The sequence below is a fragment of the Molossus molossus genome, unplaced genomic scaffold, assembly GCF_014108415.1.
Source record: "Molossus molossus isolate mMolMol1 unplaced genomic scaffold, mMolMol1.p scaffold_m16_p_13, whole genome shotgun sequence".
Classification (NCBI taxonomy): Eukaryota; Metazoa; Chordata; class Mammalia; order Chiroptera; family Molossidae; genus Molossus; species Molossus molossus.
This window is the reverse complement of record NW_023425348.1, coordinates 10070120-10094671: the sequence shown is the minus strand read 5'-3', so window position 1 is coordinate 10094671 and position 24552 is coordinate 10070120. Positions and strand designations below refer to the sequence as shown.

The following is a 24552-nucleotide window of genomic DNA, read 5'->3' as shown; positions in this document are numbered from 1 at the left end:
TGCAGGAGGGGCACCGCCTTGGTGGAGCTTGTTTGGTTACAGTGGTCGGTGAATGTCCTTCGCGCGCCCAGTGGCTGTGTGGAGCTCCTGCAGGAGGGGCACCGCCTTGGTGGTGGAGCTTGTTTGGTTACAGTGGTCGGTGAATGTCCTTCGCGCGCCCAGTGGCTGTGTGGAGCTCCTGCAGGAGCGGCACCGCCTTGGTGGAGCTTGTTTGGTTACAGTGGTCGGTGAATGTCCTTCGCGCGCCCAGTGGCTGTGTGGAGCTGCTGCAGGAGGGGCACCGCCTTGGTGGTGGAGCTTGTTTGGTTACAGTGGTCGGTGAATGTTCTTCGCGCGCCCAGTGGCTGTGTGGAGCTCCTGCAGGAGGGGCACCGCCTTGGTGGAGCTTGTTTGGTTACAGTGGTCGGTGAATGTTCTTCACGTGCCCAGTGGCTGTGTGGAGCTCCTGCAGGAGGGGCACCGCCTTGGTGGAGCTTGTTTGGTTACAGTGGTCGGTGAATGTCCTTCGCGCACCCAGTGGCTGTGTGGAGCTCCTGCAGGAGGGGCACCGCCTTGGTGGAGCTTGTTTGGTTACAGTGGTCGGTGAATGTTCTTCACGTGCCCAGTGGCTGTGTGGAGCTGCTGCAGGAGGGGCACCGCCTTGGTGGTGGAGCTTGGTCCTGGAGACAGCAGGGGGCATGGACCTTCCACTGTCGCGGTGGCGGGGGTGCGGGCAGTTAGGCGCCAGGCAGGTACATGAAAAACAAGATGGTTTCACGAACAGGTCATTGATGTGCGGAAAGTGGTGTGATGCACCACTGAGTGACTGGAGGCTGTGTCGAGGTGGCCGTCAAAGAGCGTCTGAGGAAGTGACATTAGCTCTTACCCAGATGACAGGGAGCCAGCCGTGCGAAGGTCCGAGGAGCAGCCATTGCAGCTGCAGGAGACGGCAGGTGCAGAGGCCGGCGCTGGGGTGTGAAGCATGTGCCGCTGGGCCCAGTGCGGTGCGGGGCGGCGGGGTGTGGTCACAGACCGGGGCTGCAGGCTGCAGGCGGACTTGAGAGTTTATTCTGAGGGTTACGGAAGCGTTTGGAGAATCGTAGGCAAGGTGGCAACGTGCCCAGATTTGTGTCTTAGAAATAGGCCCTTCGCTCATCTGTGGAGCAAGCGTGGAGGCAGGAGAGCCGCGCGGGAGACCTTATGGTCTCAGTGAGAGGTGGCCGTGTCCTGGATGCAGGTGCCGAGAGAACGTCTCGGGAGGTAGGTCCCGCACAGCTCTGTGCCGTGCATGCGTGTGGTTTGAAACCTGATCGCACATGTGACCTGGGACGGCGCCGTCCTTCCTCCTAGCCTGCTCTCAGTAGACGAGATGGCCGCAGTTGCTCGGAAGTGGCGAGCGTGTGTCCTCGCCATCGTCACCGCCTTCGTCTCAGCACATCCCCATCCTCCTCGGTGCCGCCAGTTTACAGATGAGAAAACACCGAGGGTGGTTTTGAAAATCAAAATACAAAGTTTTTGATTTTGAATCCATTATTTGTTCAGCAATATATTAGGTAGTGTGAGCTCCCAGCGAGAAATGCCTGTCGGTGTGAATCTGTAGCTGGGAGTCCAGTTGCACCTGGGACACTCCCGCAGCACAGAGACGTGTGAGGCCGTGAGCGTCCTGGTGTGTGAAGGAGACGCCGGTGCCGCCCCTGCCCGGCCTGGAACCCAGAGTGTGACGCCCTGAGTGCTGATGAGAGCTTGGGTCCCCTGAAGCCAAAGCTTTTGTGTGCGCAGCGTGATCCCTGTAGGAGGAAAGAAGTCACTATTTCGAGGACCTTATGAGATACTGAATCTCGTTTGAGGACAATCAATTGTGTTAAATGGGGCCATACTTAATATAAATGGATTATCCCCAGACTTTTTCTTTCTTTTTTTTTATTTTTATTTTTTGTTAATCCTCACCCAAGGATATTTTTTCATTGATTTTTAGATAGAGATAAAGTAGAAGGGAGGAAAAGAGAGAAAGAGAAACATCGATGGGAAAGAGACACATCAACTGGGTTGCCTCCTGCACAACCCCACCGGAGCCAGTGTTCAAACCTGCAACCCAGATTTGGGCCTTTGACCAGGAATCAAACCCGAGACCTGCAGGCCAGCGCTTTAACCACTAAGAAACCGGCCAGACTCCAGAGTTTTTCTAATCGGACTCTTAGTGAAGGTGTTAACCAGATTGGACTTTCCCTTCTCTCCACCTCTTTCCACCCTGCCCTGCCCCGGCCCGTCTGAAGTGAGCAGTGACGTAGGTGAGGAGCAAGGAGCCAGAGACAAATGAAAAGCAAGGAGCTGACTGTCCCTGCTCCTTGCCTCAGGAGGCGTCGCTGGCGCCCCCTTGCGCGGTTTACAGCGGACTCTCTGTTGCAGAGTGTGAGCACTTGATCCGCCACATGCTGGTGCTGGACCCTGGCAAGCGCCTCTCCATGGAGCAGATCTGCAAGCACAAGTGGATGAAGCTGGGGGAAGCGGACCCCAACTTTGACAGGGTGAGCACACCGCTTGCCTTGGGGACTCTTCTCGGAACTGCTGGATCTCCTACGCATGAGATTGCGATCGGGCCAGGGCGAGATGAGGCAGCGCTGGGAACAGATGGTTGTGTGAGACTCAAGGAGCGAAAGCAGCAATTTTAAACCAGCAGAGTTGTTGGAGAATAGTGATCCCAGTTCCATACTACTTGTCCCCAAATCAGTCTCCTCTTGGCTTTTGAGACAGTACAGGCCACAGTTCCACAGATTACCCACCATGGGGATGTCTCCTTGTCATAGTGTGCATAGTTCAGTGGCTCCTGTAGCAGACCTTTATTCAAACCATGATGGCCATCCCAGGTACCCCACAGTTGCTCAGGAAAATGGGGATCTCGTCTGCTCAGAGCTGAGTGCCCGGGGCTTTGTCTGAGGCCCAAAATATCCCAAGCTGAGGACATGGAACAGCAGTTTGATGTGTAAGGACATGGGTATGTGATGTGTCCTCTTAGCGTGGCTATTGGGGGTTTGATGCCTCACCTTTCTATGTTACAGTTAATAGCTGAATGCCGACAACTGAAAGAAGAAAGACAGGTAGACCTTTTGAATGAGGATGTCCTCTTGGCCATGGAGGACATGGGACTGGACAGAGAGCGGACACTACAGGTATCTGAAGGAATGGAGGGCACAGTGAGATGTAGCCGTGTTTCCTCTGTCCTGCCTTTTTCCTCTTCCTGGGATGTTGGGTCTTTTTTATTTAAATAATTAAAAAATTTTTTCAATTATAAGTTGACACACACTTATATTAGTTGCAGATGTATATTAGATATTTATATAACTAACAAAGTGTTTCCCCAGTAAGTCTAGTACTCATCTGACACCATACGGAGTTATTACAGTATTATTGACGACATTCCCTATGGTGTATTTTACATCCCCAGACTATGTTTTTAAAATTTTTTCTTTATTGATTTTAGAGAGAGAGAGATAGAGACATCGATAAGAGAGAACATCGGTTGGCCGCCTCCTGCACGCCCCCAGCTGGGGATCAGGCCCACAGCCTGGGCATGTACCCTGACCGGGAATCAAACTAGCAACCTCTTGGTGCAAGGTCGACACTCAGCCACTGAGCCACACCAGCTGGGCCCCATGACTGTTTTGTAGCCACCAATCTGTACTTCTTAATCCCATCTCCTTTTTCATCCCCACCCCCCACCCCCATCTGGCGACCATCAGGATTGGGTCTTTTTGTTTTCCTCCAGTTCTTATGCCCTTCTGTGGACCTTGGAAAGAAGGTGCTTTGGTCTTACAAAGTCACTGTGGACAGAGTAGCCGCCGACATGCCCCTTCACCAGGCTCTGCTCTGTTCCTCTCTCCCCTGGCAGTCGTTACGGTCAGATGCCTATGACCACTACAGTGCGATCTACAGCCTGCTGTGCGATCGACACAAGAGACACAAAGCCCTGCGTGCCGGAGCGCCTCCCAGCATGCCCCGGGCCATGGCCTTTCAGGCACCAGTCAACACTCAGGTGGGCAATAGAGACATGAACTCTGCGTGCTGGAGCGCCTCCCAGCATGCCCCGGGCCATGGCCTTTCAGGCACCAGTCAACACCCAGGTGGGCAATAGCTCCCATGGCCTGGTTCAGGGCCGGTGACATGTGGGTAGGGTTGGAGGGTGCTTAGCCACTTCTCAGGAACTGTTTATATATATGTTTTTATTGATTTTTTTTTTAGAGAGAGAGGAAGGGAGAGAGAGAGAGAAACATTCAAGTGAGAGAGAAACTTCTATCAGGTGCCTCCTGCACGCCCCCTACTGGGGATGGAGCCCACAACCCTGGGCATGTGCCCTGACTGGGAATAGATCTGGGACCACTCAATCCATGGGACAATGCTCAATCCACTGAGCAACACCGGCCGGGCTGCTCAGAAACTCCTAAGTCAAGAGCATTACCTGCTCTTAACTCTGTCTCATCCATCTGTCACCTCTTCTTTTGTCAGAGATCAAGCAAAGATCTGAACTTTTCTTAGAGAGGATGGAAAGGTGTTCAAGTACTCAAGATGGATAGCAGTAGTTGCAGTTTTGTTGTTTTTTAAAGAAGTAGCGAATCATTGAGGCTATTGTCTCTCAAACAAAAAATGCTTTCTTAATGTAGCTTCTGCGGGTAGAGGAACCAAAGATTCAGAGGTAGAAACAGACTTTAGCACTCAAGAATACTTTGAGCCCTGGCTGGGAGGCTCAGTTGGTTGGAGCATCGTCCCCTACATCAAAAGGGTTTGATTCCCGGTCAGGAGAGTGTATGGGGAGGTAACTGATTGATGTCTCTCTCTCCCTCCTTCCCTTTCTTCCTTCCTCACTCCCCGTCCCCCGTGCCTTCTTCCTCACTCTCTCTCTCTTGCTCCCTTTCTCTCTAAAATCAATAAAAGCATATCCTCAGGTGAGGATTTTAAAAAAGGCAACTTTGAAAGACTGCACTTCCTGTGGTGTGTAAGGGGTGTAAGGGGTGTGTGCTCTTTCCAGGCGGAGCAGGCCAGCGCCGCCATGAGCATCAGCGTCCCCCAGGTGCAGCTGATCAACCCAGAGAACCAGATCGTGGAGGCAAGTAGCAGCCTGTCAGCGGAGGCACTTTCTTTCCCGTGGTCTTGCTTCCTTCCTTCCTTCTGATTCTAATTCTAGTTTCTAATTCAGTTGTGTTTTCCTTCACTTCAGCCGGATGGGACAGTGAACTTGGACAGTGACGAGGGTGAGGAGCCTTCCCCGGAAGCACTGGTGCGCTACTTGTCCATGAGGAGGCACACGGTGGGCGTGGCTGACCCACGGTGAGCACCTGGCCGGCAGGGACTTAACGCCAGGGCCAAGCATTCCCACCCGCTGAGCTGCTATGTTGGTGCATTTTTCCTACTTCATTGTATCTCCCAGATGAAATCTAATTCAGTGGCCAAGTCATGTTCTTAACCCAGTTCAGGGTCCCAGATAGACCAATTTGCTTTGCTAAAAATATTAAAGAGCTGCCCCTCGTGGTGGGCCAGTGACCACCATCATGGCCATCGCTCACAGCAGTTTGGTGAAGAGGATGATCGTCTCTGCCCACAAAGACGGGTCTCTGGTCTAAGGCACACGAAAGTGCCCTCAGCGCCCACCGCCCTTGGCAGCTTCTCAAGGTGCTGGCCACCCGAGCTGCTGCAGGACTCTTCCGGGCGGTGCGGCCAGGAGAAGGTGCGATTTGTGTGTGTGACAGACTAGGTGAAGTGGACAAGGATTGAAAAGAGCACTGAATAAGTACAGTTTCCCAAAATAGCCCTTCAGCATGTTCCTGATGCCCTCACACTGGGGAGCCGGCCTGAAGGGCAGCTCTCCCTTCTTTTTTAATTGTATTTATTTTATCTTTATTGCAGCGATAGAGTATTTTGTAGAGAAAAGAGTATTACAGATGTTCCCCTCCCTCCTTTTTTTCCCATTACCCTCCTCTACCTGGTTTCCATCCTGTCCATGGGTAATGCATATATGCGTATAAGTTCTTTGGTTAATCTCTTCCCACCCCACCTTTCTTTTTCCCTGTGAGATTCATCCGTCTCTTCCATGCCTCTTGTTCATCAGTTTATTTTGTGCATTAGATTCCACATTTAAGTGAGATCATGTGATACTTGTCTTTCTCTGACTGGCTTATTTCACTTAGCATAATACTCTACAGGTCCATCCATGCTGTCTCAAAGAGTAATTGATCTTTTTTACAGCTGCATAGTATTCCATTGTGTACACATACCACAGCTTTTTTATCCACTCATCTACTGATGGACACTTGGGCTGTTTCCAGATCTTAGCTATTGTAAATAGTGCTGCTGTGAACATAGGGGTGCATATATTCTTTCTGATTGGTGTTTCGGGATTCTTAGGATATATTCCTAGAAGACCGGCTCTCTCCTTTTTTGTTCTACATTTTAAGACTCTCAACATTAAAAATACCCTTACGTCTTTTCTGTATATTTCTTTTACTGAGTAGAGAAGATTAGATTGTGTCAAGAGTTCTCTTGAGAGTTCAATTAGGGACAAAGCTACTTTTTTATAAATACCTCTTTTCTCTAAGTGATTTCCAGAAAAACATCCCCAGGCTTGCTTATTTGCTTGCTTTATATTTCTCATTCTTGGCCTACATTCCAACTGGCAATAGGGGAACATCCTGGCTCCAGACCGTGTTTGCATTGCTGCTCTGCTAGTGGAAGACCTCTTCCTTTAAAGTGTCCTGTGCTGCGTCTCTGCCCTGCCATCCCCACTACTCTGTCCTGTCTGCACCGAAGGAAGAATTGTGTCCTTCCCTGGGGAATGGGTTGCTGCCTCAGGCAGCCATGGCTCGAGTGGGGGGCTCACCTCCGGACTCCGCAGCCCGGAGCTGGACGGTGCTAGAACTGCCGGTTTGACACGAGTGTCGGTGAAGAAGAGCAGTCCCCAGTTCCAGACCGTGGTGGCAGAGAGCCAGCTTCCACACACTAGGGTTGAGAGAGAAATACAACTTTAGGGAAAAAGTTAAAAATATATAATAGAACAAATTGTACTGACCTTATCAGTTTTGGGTCATAGCACTTTTGAGTAAGAATAGTAACCAGACGCGTGTCGCCCTGTTTCTCACAGCATGGAAGTCATGGACGATCTGCAGAAGCTGTTCCCTGGCTTCCCTGGGGTCAGCCCGCAGGCCCCACTCCTCCAGGTGGCCCCCAACATGAGCCTCGTGCACAGCCCGCTGCCCGTGCAGCCTCTGCAGCCGGCGGGGCCGCTCGAGTACAAGGTACCCAATGGGAGGGGGCTTACCCAGGTTTAGGGGTTTCCCTGGAGAGAAGGACGATTTCTCCTGCAGAGCATCTGGGTGAGAGGGGAGACCTCTCGTCTCCATCACAACCAAAGGGTCCCTGAACGTCAGTAGCTCAGAGGACCACTGTTGAGTCTCCACCCTCCCCCACCTCACCAACCTGTTCTTCCCACTCCACTCCTGACAGGAACAGTCCCTCCTACAGCCGCCCCCCCTTCAGCTGCTGAACGGAATGGGTCCCCTTGGCCGGAGGGCATCGGACGGAGGAGCCAATATCCAGTTACATGCCCAGCAGCTGCTGAAGCGCCCGCGGGGACCCTCCCCGCTTGTCACCATGACACCAGTGAGTAGCAGCAGGGAGCCCAGCGAACGCACGGAGGCTTTTGATAGTGAGGTTGTGGACATAGGAGAAGAAAACAGGACCTCCAGCCTGAATGTCTGAATTTCCTCTTCTTCCCTTATGGTGCACAGTGTGTGCCCATTGTTCTCAAGCTAATAGAATTGTCCAGGTTTAATTCTGGCTCAGTTCTCTTCTTAACCAAATAATTAATGCCCCAATGAGACCTGCTCCCAGAGAGCCTCGCCCTCAGCAGGCCCCGCCCCTGACCACACCCATCTTCCCCATCTCCACCCTCTGGGCTTGTCTCTGCCCCAGGGCAGTGCCGCCCAGCGTCTTCTCCTGATAACTGTTTTTACCTTGGTTCCCAAATTCCCCCTGGTTAACACCGCCACTTCCGGTCTCAGTGCCTCTCAGTGCCCGAAGGTGCTTGCCCCGCCCGAGCCCTGGGTTCTGTCTGTTGCTTGTGGTTTTCCCGTCACAGGTAAAGTCATTCATTTATTCATTTGCTTACTCAGTCTCACAGTACCGCATGATTGGATAGTAATGACATTCGTAGCTCTTTAAAATCTTTCTATTTTTTAAGATTTTTAAACATTTTTAAAATCTCACTCTATTTCTGCACTTACCTTATCGTGGATTAGTGACACCGCAGTTTGTGAGTGGCACCGGTCCACGGGGCATGCCTTCAGTAACAGTGCTGTCGGCAAAGGGAAAAAATTATATTTACAGTTCTTGGCCTCACTGAACTTACAGTGTGTGAAGTGTTGGAATCATAGTGAGAGACCACGAGTGATTCAGGGCAGAGGGGAGACCACGGACTCGCAGGCGGCAGGAGCCCTCGGGGCGGAGCGAGATGAGGGACCCGCACAGCTGGGGGAGGCGGAGCCACCTGCTCCTGCCCACCGCACCTGTTTCTGCTACGATCAGGAACACGCTTTGTTCGTAGACCAGTGGACGTCTTTAACTTTGTCTTTTCAGACCTCCCAACTGTATGAGTCACTGTTGATTGTTTCTCTTTGAAGTATTTTCTTTTGTTCTTTTCAGGTTCCCTTTCTGCTTTTCCTTAAAGTTGGTGAAACCCAGAGTTCTATCTTAGGCCTTATTTCTGTCTCTTTTTACATACTCTGGATGACCTTGTCCACTCCCATAATTTCAGTTACCAGGTGATCCTGCAGCCCAGCATGCTCTTCTGATACAGACACACCCACACCCACATACGTACACATCTGTCTGCCTCCTGCGCAGACTCAGTTGGCTACCCCACAGGCGCTCAGTTTCCTTCAGCATGTCCCAAAAGGAACTTCCTGACTCTAAAACCTTCCCCCCCCAAGTGACTGATGCTGCCGTTCTCCCGGTTACAAGCTGGGAACGTGGATCTTATCTTCAGCTCCTCCCTTTCCCTTATTCCCATATCACATGATTTACCAGTGCCTGTAAAGTGAGCGTCTGCTGCGCTCCACCCTCTGTCCTTCCCGGAGCCACTGTCATCCTTTGCCTGAATGAACACCGTGACCTCACTAGCTTAAGAGAACTCACTGTGCAGCTTGAGGAAACTAGCTTTCTAAAATGTGAGTCTTGTAACATCGTGTCTCTGCTTGAAGTCCTGTGGTGGTCTCGCACTGCCCCTTCCTCAGAGTAAAGTTGTCATGTGGCCTGCAAGGCCGTCAGGAGCTGTCCACTCCTGCGACCGCAGCCACTGCCCAGCCCTGCTCACTCCAGGCCTCCCCGGACCGATAAGGGGTCTGGAAACCTAGAAACAGTTGAACAATGGAGTTATCCCAAAATTGTGTTTTATAATCATTATCTATTTCATAAAATGTTCTTGGGTAATAATTGAAGTGTGACTTCTGCCCCAGTGCCTGAGGCCGGTGATGTGAGGCAGCGTGAGGAGCTGTGGGGCCGCAGGGGCGCACGCACTGTGGGGCGGTCCTTCCACGGTCACCTGTGGTGGGCACAGCTGTTGGAAAGCATTGGGTCGAGGAGCTTGGTCGGGGGGAGCATCGTCCCGCACACTAAAAGGCTGCAGGTTCGACTTCCAGTCAGGGCACACACCTAGGTTGTAGGTGTGATCCCCGGTCTGGGAGTGTACAGGAGGCAACCAGTTAGTCGATGTTTCTCCCCTCCCCCGCTCCCCTTCGTCTCTAAAATCAAACATATGCTCGGGTGAGGATTTAAATAAAAAGGCATTGAATTGAAACTGCACAATTAGATACTACGTTCTAAAATGTACTTTAAAAAAAACCATCATGCCATTCTGGAGCTCAAGGTGCTGAGGTCTGAGAGCATCAGTGTGCGGCACAGGCCGTCCGCAGACAGGCCAGCCAGCGAGCTGGGCTGCGTGTGCAGTTCTCGGGCACCTGCAGGCCTCTCTTCTCTCAGGCCAGCCAGCGAGCTGGGCTGCGTGTGCAGTTCTCGGGCACCTGCAGGCCTCTCTTCTCTCAGGCCAGCCAGCGAGCTGGGCTGTGTGTGCAAGTTCTCGGGCACCTGCAGGCCTCTCTTCTCTCAGGCCAACCAGCGAGCTGGGCTGTGTGTGCAGTTCTCGGGCACCTGCAGGCCTCTCTTCTCTCAGGCCAACCAGCGAGCTGGGCTGCGTGTGCAAGTTCTCGGGCACCTGCAGGCCTCTCTTCTCTCAGGCCAGCCAGCGAGCTGGGCTGCGTGTGCAGTTCTCGGGCACCTGCAGGCCTCTCTTCTCTCAGGCCAACCAGCGAGCTGGGCTGTGTGTGCAGTTCTCGGGCACCTGCAGGCCTCTCTTCTCTCAGGCCAGCCAGCGAGCTGGGCTGCGTGTGCAGTTCTCGGGCACCTGCAGGCCTCTCTTCTCTCAGGCCAGCCAGCGAGCTGGGCTGCGTGTGCAGTTCTCGGGCACCTGCAGGCCTCTCTTCTCTCAGGCCAGCCAGCGAGCTGGGCTGTGTGTGCAAGTTCTCGGGCACCTGCAGGCCTCTCTTCTCTCAGGCCAGCCAGCGAGCTGGGCTGTGTGTGCAGTTCTCGGGCACCTGCAGGCCTCTCTTCTCTCAGGCCAACCAGCGAGCTGGGCTGTGTGTGCAGTTCTCGGGCACCTGCAGGCCTCTCTTCTCTCAGGCCGGCCAGCGAGCTGGGCTGTGTGTGCAGTTCTCGGGCACCTGCAGGCCTCTCTTCTCTCAGGCCAACCAGCGAGCTGGGCTGGGTGCAGTTCTCGGGCACCTGCAGGCCTCTCTTCTCTCAGGCCAACCAGCGAGCTGGGCTGTGTGTGCAGTTCTCGGGCACCTGCAGGCCTCTCTTCTCTCAGGCCAGCCAGCGAGCTGGGCTGCGTGTGCAGTTCTCGGGCACCTGCAGGCCTCTCTTCTCTCAGGCCAGCCAGCGAGCTGGGCTGCGTGTGCAGTTCTCGGGCACCTGCAGGCCTCTCTTCTCTCAGGCCGGCCAGCGAGCTGGGCTGTGTGTGCAGTTCTCGGGCACCTGCAGGCCTCTCTTCTCTCAGGCCAGCCAGCGAGCTGGGCTGCGTGTGCAGTTCTCGGGCACCTGCAGGCCTCTCTTCTCTCAGACCGGCCAGCGAGCTGGGCTGTGTGTGCAGTTCTCGGGCACCTGCAGGCCTCTCTTCTCTCAGGCCAGCCAGCGAGCTGGGCTGTGTGTGCAGTTCTCGGGCACCTGCAGGCCTCTCTTCTCTCAGGCCGGCCAGCGAGCTGGGCTGCGTGTGCAGTTCTCGGGCACCTGCAGGCCTCTCTTCTCTCAGGCCAACCAGCGAGCTGGGCTGCGTGTGCAGTTCTCGGGCACCTGCAGGCCTCTCTTCTCTCAGGCCCGCCAGCGAGCTGGGCTGCGTGTGCAGTTCTCGGGCACCTGCAGGCCTCTCTTCTCTCAGGCCAGCCAGCGAGCTGGGCTGCGTGTGCAGTTCTCGGGCACCTGCAGGCCTCTCTTCTCTCAGGCCAGCCAGCGAGCTGGGCTGCGTGTGCAGTTCTCGGGCACCTGCAGGCCTCTCTTCTCTCAGGCCAGCCAGCGAGCTGGGCTGTGTGTGCAGTTCTCGGGCACCTGCAGGCCTCTCTTCTCTCAGGCCGGCCAGCGAGCTGGGCTGTGTGTGCAGTTCTCGGGCACCTGCAGGCCTCTCTTCTCTCAGGCCGGCCAGCGAGCTGGGCTGTGTGTGCAGTTCTCGGGCACCTGCAGGCCTCTCTTCTCTCAGACCAGCCAGCGAGCTGGGCTGTGTGTGCAGTTCTCGGGCACCTGCAGGCCTCTCTTCTCTCAGGCCGGCCAGCGAGCTGGGCTGTGTGTGCAGTTCTCGGGCACCTGCAGGCCTCTCTTCTCTCAGGCCGGCCAGCGAGCTGGGCTGTGTGTGCAGTTCTCGGGCACCTGCAGGCCTCTCTTCTCTCAGGCCAACCAGCGAGCTGGGCTGTGTGTGCAGTTCTCGGGCACCTGCAGGCCTCTCTTCTCTCAGGCCAACCAGCGAGCTGGGCTGCGTGTGCAGTTCTCGGGCACCTGCAGGCCTCTCTTCTCTCAGGCCAGCCAGCGAGCTGGGCTGCGTGTGCAGTTCTCGGGCACCTGCAGGCCTCTCTTCTCTCAGGCCAACCAGCGAGCTGGGCTGTGTGTGCAGTTCTCGGGCACCTGCAGGCCTCTCTTCTCTCAGGCCAGCCAGCGAGCTGGGCTGCGTGTGCAGTTCTCGGGCACCTGCAGGCCTCTCTTCTCTCAGGCCAGCCAGCGAGCTGGGCTGCGTGTGCAGTTCTCGGGCACCTGCAGGCCTCTCTTCTCTCAGGCCAGCCAGCGAGCTGGGCTGTGTGTGCAAGTTCTCGGGCACCTGCAGGCCTCTCTTCTCTCAGGCCAACCAGCGAGCTGGGCTGTGTGTGCAGTTCTCGGGCACCTGCAGGCCTCTCTTCTCTCAGGCCAACCAGCGAGCTGGGCTGTGTGTGCAGTTCTCGGGCACCTGCAGGCCTCTCTTCTCTCAGGCCGGCCAGCGAGCTGGGCTGTGTGTGCAGTTCTCGGGCACCTGCAGGCCTCTCTTCTCTCAGGCCAACCAGCGAGGACTGGTGTGCAGTCTCGGCGCCCGCGGCTCTCTAGGCAGCCACGAGCTGGGCCTGTGTGTGCAGTTCTCGGGCACTCTGCAGGCCTCTCTTCTCTCAGGCCAGCCAGCGAGCTGGGCTGCTGTGTGCAGTTCTCGGGCACCTGCAGGCCTCTCTTCTCTCAGGCCAGCCAGCGAGCTGGGCTGTGTGTGCAAGTTCTCTGGCACCTGCAGGCCTTCTTCTCTCAGGCCAGCCAGCGAGCTGGGCTGCTGTGTGCAGTTCTCGGGCACCTGCAGGCCTCTCTTCTCTCAGGCCAGGCCAGCGAGCTGGGCTGCGTGTGCAGTTCTCGGGCACCTGCAGGCCTCTCTTCTCTCAGGCCAGCCCAGCGAGCTGGGCTGTGTGTGCAAGTTCCTCGGGCACCTGCAGGCCTCTCTTCTCTCAGGCCGGCCAGCGAGCTGGGCTGTGTGTGCAGTTCTCGGGCACCTGCAGGCCTCTCTTCTCTCAGGCCAACCAGCGAGCTGGGCTGTGTGTGCAGTTCTCGGGCACCTGCAGGCCTCTCTTCTCTCAGGCCAGCCAGCGAGCTGGGCTGCGTGTGCAGTTCTCGGGCACCTGCAGGCCTCTCTTCTCTCAGGCCAGCCAGCGAGCTGGGCTGCGTGTGCAGTTCTCGGGCACCTGCAGGCCTCTCTTCTCTCAGGCCAGCCAGCGAGCTGGGCTGGTGTGCAGTTCTCGGGCACCTGCAGGCCTCTCTTCTCTCAGGCCAGCCAGCGAGCTGGGCTGTGTGTGCAGTTCTCGGGCACCTGCAGGCCTCTTTCTCTCAGGCCAGCCAGCGAGCTGGGCTGTGTGTGCAGTTCTCGGGCACCTGCAGGCCTCTCTTCTCTCAGGCCGGCCAGCGAGCTGGGCTGTGTGTGCAGTTCTCGGGCACCTGCAGGCCTCTCTTCTCTCAGGCCAGCCAGCGAGCTGGGCTGTGTGTGCAGTTCTCGGGCACCTGCAGGCCTCTCTTCTCTCAGGCCGACCAGCGAGCTGGGCTGCGTGTGCAGTTCTCGGGCACCTGCAGGCCTCTCTTCTCTCAGGCCAGCCAGCGAGCTGGGCTGCTGTGCAGTTCTCGGGCACCGCAGGCCTCTCTTCTCTCAGGCCAGCCAGCGAGCTGGGCTGCGTGTGCAGTTCTCGGGCACCTGCAGGCCTCTCTTCTCTCAGGCCAGCCAGCGAGCTGGGCTGCGTGTGCAGTTCTCGGGCACCTGCAGGGCCTCTCTTCTCTCAGGCCAGCCAGCGACGCTGGGCTGTGTCGTGCAGTTCTCGGGCACCTGCAGGCCTCTCTTTCTCTCAGGCCAGCCAGCGAGCTGGGCTGTGTGTGCAGTTCTCGGGCACCTGCAGGCCTCTTCTCTCAGGCCGGCCAGCGAGCTGGGCTGTGTGTGCAGTTCTCGAGCACCTGCAGGCCTCTCTTCTTCTCAGGCCAGCCAGCGAGCTGGGCTGTGTGTGCAGTTCTCGGGCACCTGCAGGCCTCTCTTCTCTCAGGCCAGCCAGCGAGCTGGGCTGTGTGTGCCAGTTCTCGGGCCCTGCAGGCCTCTCTTCTCTCAGGCCAACCAGCGAGCTGGACTGTGTGTGCAGTTCTCGGGCACCTGCAGGCCTCTCTTCTCTCAGGCCAACCAGCGAGCTGGGCTGTGTGTGCAGTTCTCGGGCACCTGCAGGCCTCTCTTCTCTCAGGCCAGCCAGCGAGCTGGGCTGTGTGTGCAGTTCTCGGGCACCTGCAGGCCTCTCTTCTCTCAGGCCGGCCAGCGAGCTGGGCTGCGTGTGCAGTTCTCGGGCACCTGCAGGCCTCTCTTCTCTCAGGCCGGCCAGCGAGCTGGGCTGTGTGTGCAGTTCTCGGGCACCTGCAGGCCTCTCTTCTCTCAGGCCAGCCAGCGAGCTGGGCTGCGTGTGCAGTTCTCGGGCACCTGCAGGCCTCTCTTCTCTCAGGCCAGCCAGCGAGCTGGGCTGCGTGTGCAGTTCTCGGGCACCTGCAGGCCTCTCTTCTCTCAGGCCGGCCAGCGAGCTGGCTGCGTGTGCAGTTCTCGGGCACCTGCAGGCCTCTCTTCTCTCAGGCAGCCAGCGAGCTGGGCTGTGTGTGCAGTTCTCGGGCACCTGCAGGCCTCCTCTTCTCTCAGGCCAGCCAGCGAGCTGGGCTGTGTGTGCAGTTCTCGGGCACCTGCAGGCCTCTCTTCTCTCAGGCCAGCCAGCGAGCTGGGCTGCGTGTGCAGTTCTCGGGCACCTGCAGGCCTCTCTTCTCTCAGGCCAGCCAGCGAGCTGGGCTGTGTGTGCAGTTCTCGGGCACCTGCAGGCCTCTCTTCTCTCAGGCCAGGCCAGCGAGCTGGGCTGTGTGTGCAGTTCTCGGGCACCTGCAGGCCTCTCTTCTCTCAGGCCAGGCCAGCGAGCTGGGCTGTGTGTGCAGTTCTCGGGCACCTGCAGGCCTCTCTTCTCTCAGGCCAGCCAGCGAGCTGGGCTGTGTGTGCAGTTCTCGGGCACCTGCAGGCTTCTCTTCTCTCAGCCTGGAAACCTCAAGGCTCTGACCCTTCCCTCTGCTTGGCTAGCTCCTGTTCATCGTCCAGATCTCGGGGGGGGGGGTCACCTCCGGGACACCTTCCTCGATTCCCAGGTGCACCATGGAGGACTCGGTCCCGCTGGTTTGAAATTGTCTGTTTATTTGTCTCTGTCCTGCACTAGACTATAAAATGAGGGCCAGGACTGTATCTGTCAATTCACATTTAATCCTGGAACATAGTAGGTGCTCAGCAATGTGCTGGATGAATGAATGAATGAATGAATGAAGATAAATAAGAGGAAGCAATCCAAATTAAAATCACCTGAACAAGATAAAAGTGGAAAAATAGAAAGGTGCATGAAAGTCTGTGTCGCCCGGAGATCTGAGAAAAGTTCTGTGAATGAGCAACTGGACGGAAGACCTGCCCAGTGCAGCTCCCGAACAGCTGCTGCAGAGGCCGCGGCTGCAGCCTGTGTTCTGTCTCCCGCAGGCAGTGCCGGCGGTCACCCCCGTGGACGAGGAGAGCTCGGACGGCGAGCCGGATCAGGAGGCTGTGCAGAGGTAACGTGCAGCTGCGGAGCTTGCAGAGCGCCCGGGCAGCTCCCTCCAGCAGCGGAAGGTCGCCTCTGCCCCAGGGGCTGCCGGGCAGCTTCAACATGTGCGGTCTCTTTGCTCGAGCCAGGTGGCATGTTCCTCCCGGTGGAAGTCACAGAAGACTACCCAGAAAGTTTTATTTCCATAAGTTCCATTAAAAGTCCCCCAAGTGACAGCAGTAACTATGAGAACTTTCCTCTCCTCCCACCACCTTGTCTCCTGCCTTCAGACTGCAGCTCTGACTGCACCAGATGCCAGCCTGCACCTGCTGCAGGAGCTGCTCACTGTGGGGGAGAGAGGTCTGGGCTCAGGGCCCCTGCTGGTCTGCAGCTCTGACTGCGCCAGATGCCAGCCTGCACCTGCTGCAGGAGCTGCTCACTGTGGGAGAGAGAGGTCTGGGCTCAGGGCCCCTGCTGGTCTGCAGCTCTGACTGCGCCAGATGCCAGCCTGCACCTGCTGCAGGAGCTGCTCACTGTGGGGGAGAGAGGTCTGGGCGCAGGGCCCTGCTGGTCTGCAGCTCTGACTGCGCCAGATGCCAGCCTGCACCTACTGCAGGAGCTGCTCACTGTGGGGGAGAGAGGTCTGGGCGCAGGGCCCTGCTGGTCTGCAGCTCTGACTGCGCCAGATGCCAGCCTGCACCTGCTGCAGGAGCTGCTCACTGTGGGGGAGAGAGAAGTGGGGGCGCAGGGCCCCTGCTGGTCTGGCCGCGGCCCTCTGGCATGGACTCTTCCTCCCCAGGGGAACGAATGCCCTTGCACCATTTGCTGAGTGCTGCTTCGTCCCCAGTTCCAGCAGAGGAGAGGGGAGGGACTGCAGGGCCTGGCCAGGGGCAGATGCAAATACCCGCTGTGCGGAACTTTGCCGAGCAAAGCCGATCCACAGAGAGCAGCAGAGGCCCTTGGGCACGCTGTGCGTGCGTTTCCCCTGGGCTCCAGTAGCATGGCCCTCAGCTTCGTGCCTGCCCCTTGTGGGAGGTGGCGTTCTTGTTTGGGGGGAGGGGCTTTGACCAGAATCTAGCATGTGTTTTCCCAGAAATACAGGTGTTCTTCAAGATTATATGATTTCCCCTTGAGAGAAGTTGAAATAAAATGTTTTTTATGGGCTCCTGGGGAAACTTTGGGTGTCTTTATCAAATAGATATTAGACCACTAATGGCTTACTCTTTTCCAAGTTTACATGCCATTAATTACTCTATAGTCTGTTAAGTGTTTTAGCTAAAATGACACGAACACTTTATAAGAGCCTGTTGGTTTCCGGCCGGTCCTCCGCGTGAGAGCTGCGCCCCAACAGGGCCGGCCCCGGGGCGGGGGGGGGGGCGGGGGGGTGCTGGAGGAGGAGGAGGAGAGCCTGCCGCTGCGCCAGTGCCTCTGCCTCTGCCGCTCAGCCCCGAGAAGAAACCTGGTACCTTTTCCTCTTGACGCTGCTGTTTCTGCAGTCTGCTGTAACAGTCTGTAAAGTTGCAGTGGGTCCTGCTGGTGCCACGAAGAGAAATGAGGAAAAGCTGCCCCCCTGCTTCAGTTGCCCAGCAGTCTGCTTTCATCTTCTGGTCTCGGGCTCACCTTGAGCCACCTCTTTTCTTCCTGGGAGCAGCCCTGAAAGGGCGACCGCGCATCTGTTCCCAGGCCGTGAGGATGAGGCTTACCCAGACGCAGGGCGCCAGGGGGTGCGCGGTGCTCCCAGGGCTCGGTCGGAAAGACTTCAGGGGAAACACATCAGCTTGTCGGCTGTCAGCTCTTGACACTTCTGTTTTCTTGCCTTTTTCCCCAAAAATTGACTCTAAACTTTTCATGTGGTTTCATTTCTTTATCCTCTAGAGAATGTTGATTCCCAGGGACAGTACCCGTTTGTCTTCCCGGGCACGGGCAGAGGGAGGTGTCGATTCGCCGTCCCTGAGGGGAGATGTTTCTGAGACTTGCCGTGAGTGAGGACAGTCTCAGCACCTGGAAGAGGATCAGAGACATAAGTGGAACCCTTCTTAATATCTCCCTGCTCATCTTTAGGGCTCATTTTCTCTTACATTTTTTGAAATTCAGAGGGGAAAGGAAGAATAGTAAGCAGGGAGTAAGTCTTCTGTTGACTGGAACGAAACGAGGAAATCCTTCTTGTCAACCACTCTGCTCTCTTCTCTTCATTGGCTGCTCTGAGGCCCCCGGTGCCGCCCCTCGGTGGCGAGCCAGCTCCTGCTGGCGGTGGACCCCGCCCTCGCACCCACGGGCCCGCCGCAGGGAGCCCGTGCTGAGCTCTGGCGCTGCCCGTCCGAGTGCCTAGACTAGCTTCTGACGCTTCTTGCTGAGGAGCACCCTGGCTGTCCTTCCACTGTGACATGTGCTCCTGCTCCTTGCAGGTACTTGGCAAATAGGTCCAAGAGGCACACGCTGGCCATGGCCAGCCCTGCGGCCGAGATCCCACCGGACCTGCAGCGGCAGCTGGGACAGCAGCCCTTCCGTTCCCGGGTCTGGCCCCCTCACCTGGTACCGGATCAGCATCGGTGAGTAGCCACTCGAGCTCTGTAAGCTCCTTGAGGCTCATCGGACAGGCACCCTTCTGGCTAGGCAGCGCGGTGGCGGGGACGCGCAGCGAGGCCTCCAGGAGCACCCTGAGCTTCCGTCTTCACTCCTCGTGCTGAGCAGTTCAGAGCGAGCGGGGTTCTTCTTCCCTGTTACCTCATAGGCAGGCTCATTGTCTCATGGTTCTCTTAAGAGGTCAGTGGCCATGTCGATAGACTTGACCTTTCATAGCTCATCGCCCTCGAAGGAGTGAGCTTCTCTTATGCTGCCGCTGAGCAGTGAGCTCAGACACGGAGACATCGCTTTGTGAGCGGCCGAGCAGACACATCCTCTCGGATGCTGTGCTTGCGTCTCCGTTCTTCTAACCCTCTGACGGCAAGTTGCTTTCCTGGGCTCTGTCACATTTACCACTGATTTCCTCGAGGAGATAAGTTTAACCATACCTGGCCAAGAAAACTTCACAAAATTGAATCCAAGTGAGCCTGGAGCAAAGAGGAGCAACACTTGACTAGATGAAGATGGTTCTGTCCCGTGGACACCTTGGTGACTGAAGACCCCGCTGTGCTCACCCTGAGCACGTCGCCAGGCCCATGCGTCACACCCCCAGAGCCACCCTGAATTGCTAGAGCTAATTTCATTTTACTCTTTTTGAGAGGACAGTGAAAAGCATTCTTACTTGGGAAGGTTGAAAAGCAGTCAAATGTCAAAGAAATTAAGTTTGTAACTGCTGCTGTTAAATCTTGCAGCCAGTTCACACTGGCAAGCCTACAGTGTCTTGTTGTGACTGGTCACCGGGTGGCATCGGGGCTCAGCAGGCCGGCGAGCTCTGCACGGCCGAGACCTGGCTGTGCCACAGCGGAGCTGCGACAGAGGGGGATGAGCTTCACCAGTGACTGTGCATGACCTCAGGAGGAGTGGTCTGTCCAGAGCAGCGCGGATGACGAGCCTCAGATAGACTCTGGTGGCCCAGAAAGGGTACTTCTCCAAGGACGGTCTCAGGCCCGGCCCTGTCAGGTGCTGCATCGGGCACTTTGAGCAACTGCTGGAGGGCGGCCTCCCCACCTGCACGTCCGTGATTCCGATGGCTCTGAGCTCCACGCTCTCTCGCGTCTGTCTCCTCCTCCACAGCCTGCTCAGCTGCAGCCCGGGGCGCCCTTGTGGAACTGCAGTGTTCCTCAGGAGGAATTGGGATGGAGGAGCGAGGATGGGCAGTCCCCACGGTTAGCCTTCGCACGGACCCCGCGTCCTGTTCACATTGGTTACGGGAAGACCACCTGCCCGCGGTCACTGTCAGGCCTTGCCTGCTGTCTGCTCTCCCCGGCGCGAGCCGGTCCGGATGGAGAGGTGCTCTATGGGGCAGAGTGCCGGACATGTCTCGCTGGGGCTCCTGTGGAAATAGGGCGACACGGAGGCCGAAATTGTCTTCAGGGGAAAATGGACATTTTCCAAGGCCGTGGAACACTTCAGTGGTGGCCCAGATGGAGCACTGCTTTCTTTTATTTTCCTGGAGGAGACGACTCAGGAACAACATGTATATATTTTCTTCTGGGGTGTAAGAGATGAAAACTAATATTGAGACAAAAGAGGACAAAAGTCTGATCGACCTTTCTAATTTCGGAAGTATGTACTTTAAAATGTTCTTAAGTCTAATTCTTTTAAAAAACCTAACACAAGATGGATATTATCTAGGTGGGGAACTGATTCTTTTTGAGAAGTGTAGTGGCAGCATTAGCCTGATGGGAAACTGTCTTGAGTTTGAACATGATTGTTGATAAAAATAAAACACAGTTGATATTATTCATGCTTCCAAAATGAGCAACGACATCAGAACTGTCCCCAGAAGTGGCTGTGCTGGGTGACCTGGGTGCTGGGCTGGAAGAGCGCGGGCGCCCTGGACCGAGGGGCTCCGACGGGGAGGAGCGTGTCCCGCAGCAGACGGTGCTCACGGCCCGCGGAGCAGCTTTCTGAGCGAGTCAGCGATGTGGCCACGATCAGAAAACATGGAAGTGTGAGAATCAGATTTAGGAGAAAGTAGTGTTTGCTTGCTTTAGCTCCAAACACCTGAAGTCAAAACAGATCAGCAGTGGAGGACGTGCCTGAGAGCAGCCCTCACGACCACCGTTTCTGGGGCGTGTTTGCCAAGATCACTTGTCTTTTGTGTTACTGAAACAGATGCTCGTTCATGCCCGTTTCATGGACTCACGACTGGCAGGTGTCGGTGGGTCTGAAACGGGAGTCATCGGGGGACGGCTTCCGTCTGCTGCCAGCACGGCCATCAGACCCTCCCCAGGCCTTGTAACTGAACTCGCGTGTTAACCTGTTTCCTGGCCTCGGTTCGGCTTCAGTCCAGAACGAGGACCTGGCACGGGCGCATTGTCTTGCCCAAAGCTCAGTGTGATAGCAGCTGCCCTGGGTGTGAGCCCAGATCTTTCTTCAGCTGTCTGCAGCCTGTGTCTGCTCAGCCCTAAGACCTCCTCCTGAGTAGGTGACGAGCGGAGCTGTTCGCCACGGCCCGTCGCAGGCGTCCTTGTCACCAGTGCTGCTCTCTGTCAGCAGAGAAGCCCTGTCGTGGTAGCTAGCCTCATTGGCGTTGGCCAGGTGTGTGCAGGGTCTTGTGACCCATATTCCTTAAGAATGTGCTGTCTTGCTCGGCCGGTCGCTCAGTGGTTGAGCGTCGACCCTGCACCAAGAGGTCTCTGGTTTGATTCCCGGTCAGGGCACATGCCCAGGTTGTGGGCCTGATCCCCAGTGGGGGGCGTGCAGGAGGCGGCCAGTCGATGTTCTCTCTCATCGATGTTTCTGTCTCTCTCCCTCTCCTGTCTTCTCTCTCTAAAACAAATTTTTAAAAAAGCACTGTCTCCATCTGGGGATCGGAAGTCCCCACTGCCTTCCACTTTCTAGCCAGAACCTGTGGGCGCCAGGCCAAACGATGCCACCAAGCTGGCTGCCGTCTCCTTCCGGTCGCACAGAGCTTATGCCCAGGGACTGCGGGACAGCGAGGCGGGTTTCTCGAGGCACTAGACAGGCGTGGTGATAAGAGTCCTCCTGCAGCTCGGCCTGAGGGGTCCCTAGAAGCTCTTCTCTCCTGCTAGGGCATTTATGAGGACTGGGTGCAGTTGTCCCAGGACAGGGCCTCCCTGGGCTTGGACACGAAGCCCACCCAAGGTAAGAGGAAGTGGAAGGCGGGCACCTGGAGCCCCTGAGAGGAAGGCAGGCTGGGCGGTGCCAGCTCCGGGAGGCCGCAGGGCAGCAGCCGTCCGCTGCTCAAGTGGAACTGTGGTCCAGGTGGTTTGTCCGAACCGAGTCCTACCCTGACCTTCTCTTCCCGTGTGTTCAGCTCCACCTACAAGGACTCCAACACCCTGCACCTCCCTACCGAGCGCTTCTCCCCTGTGCGCCGGTTCTCAGATGGGGCCGCAAGCATCCAGGCCTTCAAAGCTCACCTGGAGAGGCTGGGCAACAACAGCAGCATCAAGCAGTTGCAGCAGGTAATGCAGGAGGTGGCGGGCATGTCTGGAGGAGCGGGGTGCAGACCCCTCCCCTCCCGCAGCGAGCTGCGGCTTCCCAGGTGCTCTTCGTTCGCCTGCGTGCGCTTTCCCGGGTCAGACTCGCTTGCCCGTGCGGGGCTGTGCTCCTCCTGCCTCTGCAGCTCACGAGAGAGGCGGCTCTGGGCCTGGGGTTCAGTGGGAAGGCCCAGGGAAGGGAGTGAGCAGCCCTGGCATCCCTCTCGGAGCGGGCACCGGGTCTGGTGGGCACTTGCCCTGCACGGTCGCTGCCTGGCGTTGCTGCAGTTGGCAGGGAGCGGTGCTGGGGGGGGCGGGGGGGGTCCGGCTTCTGAAAGGGCCAGCCTCCTTCCTGCCTTCCTGACGGCCAGGCTTCGGGTGCGTGTTCTTGGCGCAGACCTCACACCGGACACTCCACTGGCACACAGCCCGTCCTGGTGTTTTCCGTTAGTCCGTGCGGAACAGTGTGACCAGATCGGCACACAAACACCTGTGTCCGTGGGTGGGTGCTCCTCAGGGACACTGTTCTCTTGCGGCTTTCTGTCCGCGAGGCCTTGGGGCAGATCCGCCCTGCTGACATGACTGGGGGCTGGCTGCATCCCCTGTGTGAACTGCTTTCCCTTCAGGAGTGTGAGCAGCTGCAGAAGCTGTATGGGGCGCAGATGGACGAGCGGGCCCTGGAGCAGACTCAGCAGCAGCACCTGCTGTACCAGCAGGAGCAGCACCAGCAGGTTCTGCAACAGCAGATGCAGGTCAGCCGCCACGCCGGGCGCTCGAGCGGTGCCTGCCCCGCGCCGCGCGCTCCAGCGGTGCACTTTGCGCGGGTGCCTGCCTGCGGGTTTTAGGAGATCGTGCGGGCGAGGTGGACTTAGGTGATGTTTATGGTTGACGTGTTTGGGTAAAGGTAATCAAACTTTTTGATGAACAACAAAAGCATAAGTCTCAGTTACAGATGGTTCTTTGTCTCCTTCCTGAGAATAGCTGGTGTCGATCCCAGGCTCAGTGATTCCCTGTGTGTTTCAGGATTCCGTCTGCCCTCCTCAGCCCTCTCCACCTCTGCAGGCTGCATGTGACAGTCAGCCCGCCCTCCTCACCCACCAGCTCCAGAGGTAATGAGCCACTGTGTTTCACGCCTAAGCCATTGTCTCTGTAGCTTGGTGCCCTTGGTCTGACTCATGGGGGAGATTCTGACTGACTCCAGCTTCCGTCTTGGGAAGCAGTTTGGAGAGCAGAGACTGATGTAAATTTCGGCTGCCTCCTTGGACCCCGGACGCCCGTGCCGCTCATTTCCGTGGCCTGTGAGCAGAGCCATCCAGTGTCTAGTACAGGAGGCCAGGGCCAGGCCCACCGTGACCTCTCCTCTTTGGGGGGTCTGGTAAAATCATATACGAATAGGTTTGAAAATAATATGTGGTGGGTGGTTTATGTATGTTTTTGTAGCCTGGAGACTTAATCAAAACTAAGAAAATAGCCCTGGCTCTTGTGTCTCAGTGGTTAGAGCATCAGCCCATGTGCTGAAGGGTCATGGGCTTGATTCCCAGTCAAGGGCATGTACCTGGGTTGCAGGTTCAATCCCCAGCCCCGGTCGGGGTGTGTACAGGAGGCAACCAATACATATGTCTCTCACATCGATGTCTCTCTCCCCCCTCTCCTTCTCTCCCTTCGACTCTCGCTAAGATAAATCAATGGAAAAAATATCCTCAGGCGAGGATTAACCCCCCAAAAAGTTTCTGCTTATATACCTCATATGGCTGAAGCTAACTTCCAGGTTATAGTGTCACCTCAGGAACTGTACTTACCTGGTTTTGTTGTTTTTTAAGGTTAAGGATTCAGCCTTCAAGCCCACCGCCCAACCACCCGAACAACCATCTCTTCAGGCAGCCCAGCAGCAGCCCGCCCCCGATGGGCGGCGCCATGGCCCAGCCCCACGGTGAGTGCAGGGCGCCAGCCCGGGAGCCACGGGCCCACGCGGCACAGGTGTGAGGGCCACAGCAGTGGGTCTGGTGGTCAAGGGTGTGGGCTCGAGCCAGGCTGATTGGTTTGAATCCTGTCCCCAGACGACCCCAGGACCGTGTGAAGCCTCAGAGAGGTTACTCGGTTCCAGTTGACCTCAGCTTCTCCATGTAGAACAGGGATCCTGAGCGAGATGATGAAGGAGCAGGTGCACTGCAGGTCTCTGCACTAAGCAGTTCTCAGTAAAGGTCACCTGTTCATGTTTCATTTTGTTGTTTTTTCTTTTTTAATTATTTTTTCTTTATTAATATATTAGAAGAAGGGAGAGGGAGAGAGAGAGATGGAAACATAGATGAGAGAGAACATTGATTGGCCGCCTCCTGCACGCCCCCCACTGGGGATCAGGCCCACAACCTGGGCTTGTGCCCTGACTGGGAATTGAACTGGCGACCTCTTGGTGTAGGGTCAACACTCAACCACTGAGCCACACTGGCCGGGCCCTGTTAATGTTTTTAATAAAACACCCTGCAACTCTACCAAATAAAAGCTGCTACCGAGCTCCTTGCCGTGCCTCTGAGTCTCCGCCGTGCGCTCCCTCTTCGGAGTTGGGCGGGGTGAAGATGAGCACACCCCAGTGAGAAGGGTCTTTGGAGACCAGCCCTGTGAGGATTGAGTATTCCAAAAATTGGTCATCTCCTGGATGATCTGGATCCCCTGAAGAGTCTGATCAGTCTCTAGTCTTATACTCAGAGTGGGTTCCCTGACCAGCAATACCAGCATGAAAGACACTCTCAGGTCCCATCCCAGACCTGCTGCCTCAGAGTCTGCATTTAAGTGAGACCCAGGCCCTTGGCATGCATGTCAGAGTCTGAGACACGCTGCTCCGAATCAGCGCTGCCCGGAGG

The 24552-nt window shown here is 56.6% G+C and overlaps 1 protein-coding gene across 6 annotated transcripts in view; it reads left to right on the top strand.

The window, feature by feature from the left end:
- Nucleotides 1-24552, top strand: part of SIK3 (SIK family kinase 3) — a 280202-nt gene that overhangs the window by 236012 nt on the left and 19638 nt on the right. For 2 of the 6 annotated variants that reach the window (XM_036257869.1, XM_036257866.1), the window contains exons 7-19: nucleotides 2386-2504; nucleotides 3036-3146; nucleotides 3866-4009; nucleotides 5000-5077; nucleotides 5189-5298; nucleotides 7106-7259; nucleotides 7468-7623; nucleotides 15581-15651; nucleotides 18029-18172; nucleotides 21529-21679; nucleotides 22321-22446; nucleotides 22718-22803; nucleotides 23515-23624. In XM_036257869.1, the coding sequence (XP_036113762.1) occupies nucleotides 2386-2504; nucleotides 3036-3146; nucleotides 3866-4009; nucleotides 5000-5077; nucleotides 5189-5298; nucleotides 7106-7259; nucleotides 7468-7623; nucleotides 15581-15651; nucleotides 18029-18172; nucleotides 21529-21679; nucleotides 22321-22446; nucleotides 22718-22803; nucleotides 23515-23624 (1560 nt within the window). The remainder of the gene's footprint in view (nucleotides 1-2385; nucleotides 2505-3035; nucleotides 3147-3865; nucleotides 4010-4999; nucleotides 5078-5188; nucleotides 5299-7105; nucleotides 7260-7467; nucleotides 7624-15580; nucleotides 15652-18028; nucleotides 18173-21528; nucleotides 21680-22320; nucleotides 22447-22717; nucleotides 22804-23514; nucleotides 23625-24552) is intronic. The other 4 variants (XM_036257870.1, XM_036257868.1, XM_036257871.1 and 1 more) reach the window with 2 other exon arrangements.